Source organism: Manihot esculenta, chromosome 7, assembly GCF_001659605.2.
Source record: "Manihot esculenta cultivar AM560-2 chromosome 7, M.esculenta_v8, whole genome shotgun sequence".
In the NCBI taxonomy this organism is placed as follows: Eukaryota; Viridiplantae; Streptophyta; class Magnoliopsida; order Malpighiales; family Euphorbiaceae; genus Manihot; species Manihot esculenta.
Window position 1 is genome coordinate 2,104,380 of NC_035167.2, and position 12,598 is coordinate 2,116,977.

The following is a 12,598-nucleotide window of genomic DNA, read 5'->3' on the forward strand; positions in this document are numbered from 1 at the left end:
TCCCAAACGGCTATTTTGGACGGAAGGACTACGAAGTTGGACAGAAAAGAAAGTGAGGGACTTAAGTGTTGGGTCGCCAAAATAGAGGGACAGAAGTGTTAATTACGTTAAACCTCAGGAACTACAAAGTAATTTTCCCTTAATATAATTTTGTTTTGTTTTTTTCTTTGCTTTTGCGTAACAAAAAATCACTTTTTTTACTATAATTTTTCTAGATATTTAAAACCCTTAAGAGGGCATTTTACCTGTTGAAATGATACTGGATCTTGAGTTTTATAAGTTGAGGTAAAATTCGGATCCAGAAATCCAAAATTAAGAGGTATCCCATAGGCAATAATTTTAGAATGTGAGGATAAATATTGAGAATATTTATAATCGAAATTATAATTTTTTACTTTATGACAATGATAAACTATAAATAGCATTATAAACACTAGTATAATCAATTTCACATCTAATAGATTAAAAAACCGCATTATATGCTTTCTATACTACTGTCTGCACAACAAAACCCTCCTTTTGTTTGCACTTTGAAACAAGGTACTATTGCCTTTTTCATATTATACTATTGCCTTTTTCACATAAAACAAACATACAAGCTAGCAAACAATTTGAAACATAAAACGTTATTACTATTGCCTTTTTCATGTTCTTTTTTCATTGTTTTCCTTTGGTCTATTGTCCATTGATTGAGTTTTCTTTTATTTTTATTTACTAATTACTCTTCATAATTTTTTTTCTTATTTGATTTGATAAACATTGTAGCCTTTTTTGACTCTCCTTAATTGTTTGCACTTTGATATTAATGTTCTGAAATCTAAAGAGTAGAATTTACAGTATAAGTGTAAGTTTAGACGGAGAGAAAAATATTTCTGTCTTTTTATCCATTTTTCTTTTATCTACTAGTGATGTCTAACGGTCTCTCTATTACAGTGCCATTTATCTCTATTATTCAGGTCCGTACGTACGAACATGTCAGACTCCCTCTCCATGCTAAATGGCCATTTAATTCGCTCGGCACGCATACGGGCAGGGCTGTGAAGTGATTGGACTACCTGCTCTCTTTCACGTCACATCACTAGGCTAGATTATTTTCTACTAGTTTTTGGCTTGCTTCCGACTCGGCCTACTCTGCGTATTTAGGCCGAGACCGAGACTTGAGACGTTGAACCGGTCAACTAAAGGAAGGTTTCATGAGTTTTGAGTCAACGTTATTCTCTTGGACTTGATCTCGTCCAAGATAGATGAGTTCCGACGGTCATCGAGTATGATAATTGAGGGATCTTAGTAGGTGAATAAGAATTCAAACACAAATAAGAAAGTTAAAAAATTTGTTTGTGAAGGAAAAAAAAATCAATACTATGTTACATTTTATTTAAATTATCCACCACATCTTTCAGAAAATTTCCTAATGATAAGTATGAAGACCCACCATTCCTTAAAGCCATTCTGCTCTTCTCACTCATCTGCTTTACCTTCTTCTTTTTCTCACTATCATCCTCCATCAAACACTTTATTCCTCTCTCAATTTCATCACATTTCACAATTTCTCCACTGTCATTTCTATAATCCATTTTAATTTCTACTGATAATCCCAACTCAATCACCATTTCAAAGGCGTTGAACTGTTGCTCTGCATATATTGGCCATGCGGCTACTGCAACGCCAAACCATATGCTCTCCAGTAGAGAATTCCACCCACAGTGTGACACAAAGCCTCCCACCGCTGGATGAGCCAAGACAGCCACTTGTGGAGCCCATCCTATCACCTTTCCAATCCTAGCCGTTCGATCCAAGAAGCCTTCGGGCAAGACTTGTTGTGGATTCTCGTAGTCGCTTAACGATGCTTCGGCGGCCGAAGGTGGTGGGTGGCGTAAAGACCACAAGAATCGATACCCACTATGTTCTAGAGCATAGGCAAGTTCTTTTACTTGATCTTTTTAATCATGAGTTGATCTGAGTTCCACATCAGTTGTTATCGTTGAATCCCACATCGATTGTGGAAAGGGATAATGTGCCCCTTATATGAGCCACATACAATCCTTCTCCTTGAGCTAACTTTTGGGGTGAGTTAGGCCTAACTCAAATTTAACATGGTATCAAAGCCTCCCCATCCAATGTTGTGTCTCCCATAAATATGTCATGCACCAGTAAAATTCTGGGCGTGAGGGGGTGTGTTGAATCCCACATCGGTTGTGGAAAGGGTTAATGTGCCACAAATTTAACAGTTGTCAAATCACGGTGATAGATAAATTTCTATTTATCTATTTTTATTTGTTTCATAATTTTTTTTCAGTTTACTTTATTATTTTATTATTTCAGTTTATCTTATAGTCTCTCTTACAAAAAAAAAGGCTATATTTATGTGAAAAAAAATTATTTCAATTGTGTAATATTTTAAAAAAAGATGAGAGAAAAAAAAAGAGTGAAGAAAAAAAAAGATCGTTTCGATTATTTGATTTAAAAAAAAAAAGAGAAAAAGAGGAGAGATGTCAAAGTATAATTGATCAAGCATAATTTAGCCACATTTTTATTATATTTATTATTGCTTTTTTACACATTTTCTAGCTTCATTTATGATTTTTATCTCGTTTTTGAAGAAAAGGAAGAAAATGGATAATTGGAGAAAAAGTGCATAAAAAGCTGGAAAATGATTGGGGCAACGATCTGGGCAAATCACTGCCCAAATCAAACTGGAGCAGAAAACTGGGATTAACTCACAGACAGTGATTGGGGCAACGATCTGGGCAAATCACTGCCCAGATCAAGCTGAAGCAGAAACCTGGAGGCAACAGGCAGAAGTGATATGGGCAAGTGATCTGCTCAAATCACTCGCAGAAACTGCCCAAATCACTCGCAGAGACAGAAAACTGAAACTGGACAGACTTGCAAAAAACGATCGGGGCAGATAGACCAAGCGATCTGCCCAAATCACTGCCCCAATCACATTGACAGCAAAATTGACAACAGAGGCGGGAAAACAGCAGGAAACCGAATTTCGAATTTTCAGAAGTCCAAATCCAACTCAATCACTACCAACACAATTCCAAGAGCCACGAAAGAGTTTCTCACCTAAGGAATTCCAGTTGCAATTAAATTCAACATCAAAAGAGGAATCACAAGCCAAATTAAAAAGGGATTTCAAAACCCTAGAATGATGGAATTCTTCAGCTATAAAAGGGCAGCCTCCAAACCAGCAAGAGGCATCTCTTCTTCATCTCATCTTCAGCAATTCTGCAGAAAAATGCAGCAGCTTGTCTCCTTCTTTTCTTCTTCTTTTCTTTTGTGATTTTGTCCACCATGAGTGGCTAAACACTTTTCTTTTCTAGTTGAAGTGGAAAAATTCAGATTTGTGATGAATTGGGAGATTTAAATCTCCATTGTTAAACTTCTATTTATTTTCAATATTTATGCAATTTGATCTTTCTATAATTGTTGCTTTGCTTTTAGAATCAATTTAGGCCTATTGCTTTTAATTGCTTGAGTAACAATTGTTTGAATAATTTAGGTCCGTAATTGCTTAGATTATTTAAACACACATTTAATCAAGTTGCATAATCTAAACTTGACCACGCGGTTGGCAAGGTTATAATTAGGTTTCTCTAAGTATTAATGCAGTTAACAGTTGTTCGATGCTAAAAGCCCCAAGGACGTTCCTTGGCAACTTGTTAACTAGTGTTTGATTAGCGAACGTTTCCTAATCAAACTAGAACTAAGGAGGAATTTGGATTGTGAGAAGCGTCTTCCACATCCTAAACTAATTTATTGAAATAAATAGGAGTATCAAAATAATCAATGATCAATTCTGAACAAACTGAAATAGATCCATACTTCAACTAGAAGCTTTTCTCCCATTGATATTCTCATTTATTTAAACTATTGCTTTCTCTTGCTTTCTAGATTTAATTCATCAAAACAAAACCCCCCTCTTTTTATTTATTTGTTATTTATTTGCCTTAGTCATTATTAGGAAGATATTTGGTATCAAATCCCTGTGGTTCGACCCTATTGCCACTATCTATAAATTTATTTGTTGATTGATAATAGGTTTATTTTTGACGGCTTCGACAACCGCTTATCAATAATGTTTCATTTACAAAATTTCATACTGAATTTAAAGAGGATCACAAGTGTGTTAATCATTTTCTTGTCATTATGATTGAAGATTTGAAGAAAAATCTTTTCAAGGAGGGAGAGATTGATATGGGCACGGGAATGGCATGATTCTTTAACAGCAAGTTGTAAATTGAAGTATTTAAACTCTTCAAAAAATTAATATGAGAAGTTCTAAATTATGACAAGTCAAATTACATCGCTTAATTCAAAACTTACGAGATGAGAACTATATTTGGGACACATGGGAGAATAAGAAAATAAGCAACACACTCTTTAGCACATATAGACGCGTAACACAATTTTAGATCGCGTAATGTATGTATGGCTGAATTACACTTAAGGCAATTTTGTTATTTTGGTATTTTAGTATTTTGTGGAATTTATTTTAAATTAATTTGAGCTAAATTAGAAGTCAAATTTATACAACCCATTTAGAGAGGAGATTTCTCCAAGACAAATTGGAAAAATGATCTTTAATGTAATTTAGGTTTGACTATTTGACTAGATACACTTCCTATATTGTAATTACACCTTCCCACACTAGAATTAGGGTTTAGAGGCTATAAAAACACCTTTAAGGTGGTAGCCACAATTGGACAATGAAAAAAAGATGATGTTATAAATAATATTTTGGTTCAAAAAAATAATATTATGAATAATATTTTAATTCTTCTCCATTTTTTAATAATTTATAAGGTTCAACCTTGTGACATTCTAATATAGACTCTATACTTAGTTAACTTATCAAGAATTTCTTGTGGCGTTCACAAGGTGGAGTCTTTTGATTATCTATATTTCTAATCACATTGGTTGGTTAGGGGTATAGTAGAGTAACCTTTGACCATAATCTTCATTTCTAATCATATTAGTTGGTTAGGGGTGTGGTAGAGCAACCTCTAGAAGATATTTTTACCTCGCTCGTTGTCAAGTTGTGTGATAGAGTTTTTTTATCACGAGTTGATCCTGGGTTTCGCATCACTTAGCGGAGTGTAATTCTTACACTTACTTTGTTCGTCCTTCTTTCTGTGAGATGGAGTAGCTCCTTTGATCTCCTTCATGGGCTCGTCTCTTGGGCTTTTGAATTTGCTTTTGATTTGGCCTCTTGTCTTCTTTTAATGCCTAAACCTCATCATCCAACCTAATATACTTTTGGGCGTTGTCTATCAACTGTTGGTATGCCGCGACTGGATTTTTAATTAAGAAATCCATGAACTTGACATTGCAAGTTACTTTCTTTAACGCCTCACATGCTATCTCATGATTCAACTCTTCCACCTGTATGGTTTCAGCATTGAAATGAGAAATAAAACTCCTTAAAGACTCACCTTCTCTCTAGCGAATCTTCCACAAGTCACAGGAAAATTTTTGGAAGGTATACAAGTGATAAATCTAGATTTGAATATCGTAGCAAACTGTGTAAAGTTTTAAATCAAACATGGGCTTAAGTGTTTATGCCATTTTTTAGCCAAACCTGTAAGTGTTGATGGAAATACTCGACATAACATAATATCATTTGTATCTTGAAGCTGCATGGTCATCCTAAAAATGGCCAGATGACTTCTGGGGTCTGTCGTTTCATCGTATTTGTCTAAATTGGACAACTTGAACTTGGCGAGAAAGGTTTCCGCTAGTAATTCTTTCGAATGAGGTGAGACACCATCTAAATTGAAATCCTCTTTATGTTCCTTTTGGTATCTTCATACGGCCCGTACTAACTTTCAATCCACTCCTTTTGGAGTTTCATTCAATTCATCTTCAGATTTAGACTTTCATTTATGCCGCAATTTGGTCGCTTTCGTCTGAGCCCTTAGGGGTATCTACGGAGGCTTCATCCCTTCTTTTAGGATCCATTTTAGATGCCTCTTCTCGAGTCTTATACTGTCCGAGAGTAGCATACAACCTTTAGATATACTGGAGTATCTGTTCGTTATTTAAATTATTAAGATCTGCTTTGTTGATCACTAGGCAACATGTTTTCTCAATTATCTAGGGTAAAGGAAACGATGTCTCCCTCATTGGTAGCAATGTTGACAGCAGTTGTAGGAATTTCGGCCATTTTGAGTGAGGAAAGATGATAGAAAATCGGTCGTGATCCAAAAGAGGGTTTAATAGATTTCCTGACAACGGAACTAAATGATGTTTATGAGATTAAGCTGATAACGTGGCTACAATGGTACTATGATATGGTTGGTAGAAACCTACAAGAAAGGAGACATGAGGCGGTGGTAGGTGTTCATGGCAATCACTTTGACATGAAGATAACAGAGAGAATACAATAGATGACTCAGAGTATTTATAGTATTAGAGATAGCATATTTACCTCTGTGGTCGTTCCCCTTTTATACTATAAGAAAATGAAGATAAATATAGTATTTTTTGAAAATCCGACAATTATGTGGCCTGCTGCTCGATAAGGGACATTGCCAACTAATAAGTCGATGATTTCGCGATCATAGACGAAATGGGAGTATGTTGGATTATGCCTGATAACGGTGATTCTATGCCAAGACTCGACCTATTGGGGAGGGCAATTCTTGTTGATAAATTGGGGTTACAGTATCCGGAGCTCCCTTTCTTTGGATGAGACGGTTTTTTCACTTATCAAATTTTTGTCACGTAATTTTGTTTTATGGTGATATCTTATAATTTATTTTGAGCGGATGTTATGAAATATTATTTATAAAATTATCAAAATATAGAAATGATATATTTAAAAAAAAAAATCATTTTCCTTAAAGTTACCAAGAAGACACCATATTCTAAAAGATCCACCTTTGAACTCTTATATGAAGCAATTGGCCTAGTTAGTTTTTACAATAGTACTTAAAACCCTGGAGCTCTTACCTTTTTAACTAAAAAGAAATTTTTTTTCATTGATTAATTTTTCTACGTGTTTTAAATAGCTAAAAATGAAAAAAAAATTCCCTAAATTTTTTTTGATTTATTCACCCATTATTTAATAGAATCTACCTCTTGTAATATTTGAGACTCGATGTAACAAAAACTGCAATGAAAACTTTGCAACCATGGGAAGACCCTATGAAATACGAGGCAGCATAAACTAACATAGCAAGGGTTAGAATTTTAAAATGGGAGATTTACAATTTAGTCCCTGAATATTGCCATTATTAATAAGTCAGTCCCTGTATTTTTAGAAACCTATTAAAACATCCTTATCTTTTCTCTCCGTCAACGAAATAGTCCTTCCGTCTATTTTTACTGTTAAAAATATAGTAAAAGACCAAATTACCCCTCTTCTTTTCCTTTTTCTCCTCCTCATTTTTCTTCTTCATCAAATCTTCCTCCTTCTTCTGCTTCTTCTGCTTCTGCTTCTGCTTTTGCTTCCGCTTCTTCTTCTTCTTTTGCTTCTTCTACTTCTTCTCCTGCTTCTTCTTCTTCTTCTTCTTCTTCTTCTTCTTTTTCTTCTTTTTCTTCTTCTTCTTCTTCTTCTTCTTCTTCTTCTGCTTCTTCTCCTTCTTCTTCTTCTTCTTCTTCTTTTTCTTCTTCTCCTTCTTCTTCTTCTCCTTCTTCTTCTTCTCCTTCTTCTTCTTCTTCTTCTTCTTCTTCTTCTTCTTCTTCTTCTTCTTCTTTTTCTTCTTTTGCTTCTGCTTCTTCTCCTTCTTCTTCTTCTCCTTCTTCTTCTTCTTCTCCTTCATCATCATCATCATCTTCTTCTTTTTTGAGGAGGAGGAGGAGGAGGAGGAGGAGGAGAGACTATTTCGTTGACGGAAAGAAACGATAAGGACATTTTAATAGATGTGAGAAAAGATAGGGACTATTTCGTTGACAAAAAGAAACAATAAGGACGTTTTAATAGATATGAGAAAAGATAAAGACGCTTTAATAGATTTCTGAAAATATAGGGAGGGACGATTTCGTTGACGGAAAGAAAAGATAAGGAGGGACTATTTCGTTGACGGAAAGAAACGATAAGAACATTTTAATAGATATAATAAAAGATATGGACTATTTCATTGACGGAAAGAAATGATAAGAATATTTTAATAGATATGAAAAAAAATAAAAACGTTTTAATAGATTGTTAAAAATGTAGAGACTAACTTGTTAATAATAGCAATATCCAAGGACTAAATAAGGGGTTTTATTTGAGGGTAAAATTGGATTTTAAAAATTTTCTCTCTCCTCTTTTATCTAATTTTAACGGAAAAGAGGACGGAAGAACTATTTCGTTGACAGAAAGGAAAGATAAGAACGTTTTAATAGATTTCTAAAAATATAGGGACTGACTTGTTAATAATGGCAATATTATTTGAGGGTAAAATTGGATTTTAAAAATTTTCTCTCTCCTCTTTTATCTAATTTTAACGGAAAAGAGGACGGAAGAACTATTTCGTTGACAGAAAGGAAAGATAAGAACGTTTTAATAGATTTCTAAAAGTATAGGGACTGACTTGTTAATAATGGCAATATCCATGAACTAAATTATAAATCTCCCATTATTAAATTCTATCATGCTGAAAAAAAAAGAAAAAAATAAATTAAAAATTAAAATAACATAAGGAAGAGCTTTAAATATCGAGAAGAGTCCATTTGGACTTGTAATTTCTAGTGCTTCTTTCATTTCGTTTGACGGATAGCCAAATCCCAATTCGATCTAAATAATATTTCTCAATATTTTTCATTTAATTTAAATAATTAATCTGTATTGTTAAATTTTAGATAATTATATATTAATCTCATTATATCCCTGTTTTTTAACGATGTGGGACTACTGCCACAGATAGATATCAATAAAACAAATTATTTAATTGTAAAGTAATAACCATTATTTTGGAGAACTATTATTTTATTTCTAAAAATAAAATAGTAGATTAGTGAGTCATACAAAATTGGGAGACATCTTGTCAAGTTCTCTCTGTCTGTCGCATATCAAAATAAATATTAATTATCTTTATATATATATATATATAAAAAAAAACAGTTTTTCAGAATTTATTTTATTCATTCATCAAATGTAAACTATGATTATTTTCTGTCTATTTAATCATATCTTTGATTAGATTATCTAACCAACAGTATGAAGATCCACCCTCCATTAAAGCTCCTCTGCTTTTTTCACTCATCTCCTTCACCTTCTTCCTTCTATCACTATCATGCTTCATCAAACACCTTATTCCTCTCTCTATTTGATCACATTTCACAATTTCTCCACTGTCATTTCTATAATCCATTTTAATTTCAACTGCTAATCCCAACTCAATCACCATTTGAAAGGCATTGAATTGCTGTTCTGCATACATTGGCCATGTGGCAACTGGGACTCCAAACCATATGCTCTCTAATATAGAATTCCATCCACTGTGAGAAACAAATCCTCCGGTGGCCGGATGAGCCAAGACAGCCACTTGAGGAGCCCAACCTATCACCTTTCCAATCCCAGATGTTCTTTCCAAGAATCCTTCAGGTAAGACTTCTTGTAGATCCTCATAGTCACTCGGAGATTCTAGAAAACCCGGCGCCGGTGGTCGGCGTAGAGACCATAAGAATCGATGCCCACTATTCTCTAGAGCACAAGCAATCTCTTTCACTTGATCTTTACTGAAACTTCCATTGCTTCCAAAGCATAAGAACACTACGGATGATGGAGGTTGATCATCAAGCCATTGCATGATTTCTTGATTAGTGTTTCTTCCATTTGACCTCACGTCTAAGATGGGTCCTACGGGGTAGATTGGAGGGTCTTTGAAAGACTCAATCGCATGGGATTCCAGCTCGAAGAACGTATTTATTATAACACCCTTAGCTTCTCCGTATCTTCTTGTATTTTCAAGTAGAGGGGGAAACCATTGTTTGCTCAAAATTGCAGTAGGCATAGCCTTAGAAGGAAATGAGTTTACTAAACCCGGAACTTGTAACTCACCATCTGACGCGTTGAACTCAGTGGGGTTAAAATTTTCTTCGTCATGAATCTTTTGCACATGAAGCATGAAATTGAGAAAAGCTGCACCCGACGTGTAGAAAATGTAAGATGGAACACCAAATTCATTCGCCACATCTATCATCGCTGTGCAGAACATATCAACAATGAAACCCACCAACCGAGGCGACTCAACACTTGAACCAGACTCAGTGATCTTCATCACAGATTCTTTAACATGGGGTTTCTGTTTCTCAATCAAAGAAGAGAAACTAGAAATTCCAGTCTCATCTCTGGGCAGATAAATGAATCGGAGACGATTGGAGGAGGAAGCAATCTGAGAATCAACATAGTTATGAACTTTGGAGGTAACTACAGAATTATTGAAGATAAGTACAGTGATGGAGAGACTGTGACAGCGGCTAAGAAGAAGCTTCGCTGTTTCCACAGCCGATACAAGGTGGCCCATAGCAGGGGCGGGGACGAACACAAGCTGTGCTTTTTCCATTTTTGGAAATGATACAATATTCTTATTTTTGCTGCCAAGTATCGAAGATGGGATGAGGACGATGATGATAAGCTTGAAGTATTTGTAGCCATAGTGCTACTTGTGGGTGTTGCAATAAGACAAGAACTGTTTTGTTCTTTCTCTAAGTATTCTAACCAGACGGGTTAACCTTGGCGGCCAAGAATTCAATTGACATCATGGCTTTGCTGGTTTGGTCGATCTTATAGACAAGGATTCTTATTACAAATTATAAAGTACACGACTGCTGACCGAGTCTGTTTGATTTTTTGTTCTTTTCTTAATAAAGAAAAGAATTGCGTCTGCATCGTTCGGCTAGAACGAATCGCATTCGGTCGGTTCGGTTCAAAACCGAACCGAACCGAATAAACGGAAAATCGAAATTTTAGTGTTTATGAAAATCGAATCGAACTGATTTTGATCAGAAATCGATTCGAACCGAACCGGTCTGATTCGGTTCGATTCGGTTTGGTTTGATCAGTTTCGATTTTTAATATTTTTTTTATTTTTTACAATTTATTTTTAGTATTTTAAAATTTAATTAAAATATTTTAATTTTAATATGATTTAATTTCTCTATATTATTGAAAAAATATATTATTATCACTAATCGATTCGGTTCGATTTTTTTAGTTTTTTTCTGATCAAAATCAAATCAAACTAAAATAACTGAAATTTCTAAAATTAAAAATCGAACCGAATCGAAATGAATAAAAAACCGAACTGAATTTTTAAATTAATTCGATTCGGTCAATTTTTTTTATTTGAACTAAATACTGCTCACCCTAATCACTCATGCGGAAATTCCAGTTGCCTAACCTTTATTTTTTACTTAATGTAATTTTGTCTTGTTTTTTTCTTTGCATTTGCGTAACAAAAAATAACTTTTTTTACCATAATTTTTCTAGATATTTAAAACTGTTAAGAGGGTATTTTACCGGTTGAAATGATACTGAATCCTGAGTTTTATAAGTTGAGTTAAAATTCTGATCCAGAATTCCAAAATTAAGAGGTATGCCATAGGCAATAATATTGGACGGCCTTGGCAACAAAAACAAAAAGATAAGTCAAATAAAAGTGATTTTTTTATCCTACAAATCAACATTTGCATAACACCGCTGCAACTTGCAACAAAGTTTCATTATAATAAGAACCATAATTTATCAATTAATATTATTATCAATTCAATATTAATAAATTTCACATGTAAAATTTAGCTATCATATCTGTAACGGTATTTATTTGATAAAAAATTTATTGGAAGGAAACATCTGAAATGTGAGAGCAAATATAAAGAGTACCCATATAATTGAAATCATAATTTCCCACAGTATAGCAGACGACAAACTATAAATAGCATTACAACCATTAGCAGAATCAATTTCACATACAATAGATTGAAAGACCATATCATATGTTTTTTTTACTACCGCCAGCACAACAAAAGCCTCCCTTGCTACAACAGAATAACATCATATTCTCATAGCAATACCATGCATAATCATACTTGTACTATTTCTAGCTACCACAATAATAAAAGCAGAAGAAAACTGATCCAACCATGCCACATCACTATTAAGCTTGATACATCTCAAAGGATGACACGAAACAGCAACTAAAAAAAATCTACATGGCTGAGAGGAAGAATTAACAAAAACAACAGTATATTGAAATAGGCTGAAATCAATAGAGATATAATATGATGTAGCGATAGAATCAGGCTGCACAAATTCAAAAACACTTTTATTTCTTTCATTCCAAATATGTCATAGAGTAAGTGTAGTCAAGATCAGGAACAGAAGCCCTCTATGTCCATTTGAAACCTTTCAAGTAAGGTTTCCCACCATATTGCAAAATTAGGAAAGTCAACAAATCAGGTTTATAACCACAAAAACTAATGAGTTAAAATGTACGAGCATATGGATGCCAAAAAAAAAACATGTTCTAAAATTTCAGATGAAGACCGACAAATGGAGCACCTATGGTCTTGCAAAATACTTCATCAAATCAAAGTAACAGAGACTCTGATAATGCATTGTAAAAGGACGCCAAAGAAAAATTTATAATTTTGGAGGAAC

General features: G+C 34.1%; 2 protein-coding genes across 2 annotated transcripts; both read right to left on the bottom strand.

Moving 5' to 3' along the window:
- Positions 1-1,364: 1,364 nt before the first annotated feature.
- Positions 1,365-5,174, bottom strand: LOC110619569 (anthocyanidin 3-O-glucosyltransferase 2-like). Its single transcript, XM_021763080.1, has 2 exons — positions 5,123-5,174; positions 1,365-1,936 (listed from the first exon to the last, which is right to left on the bottom strand). Exons 1-2 carry the CDS (start codon positions 5,172-5,174, stop codon positions 1,365-1,367), a joined length of 624 nt encoding a protein of 207 aa, XP_021618772.1.
- A 3,832-nt stretch (positions 5,175-9,006) lies between these two features.
- LOC110618727 (anthocyanidin 3-O-glucosyltransferase 1-like) lies at positions 9,007-10,583 on the bottom strand. Its single transcript, XM_021761961.2, has one exon. It carries the CDS (start codon positions 10,500-10,502, stop codon positions 9,114-9,116), a length of 1,389 nt encoding a protein of 462 aa, XP_021617653.1. The 5' UTR covers positions 10,503-10,583; the 3' UTR covers positions 9,007-9,113.
- Between the last annotated feature and the right edge of the window lie 2,015 nt (positions 10,584-12,598).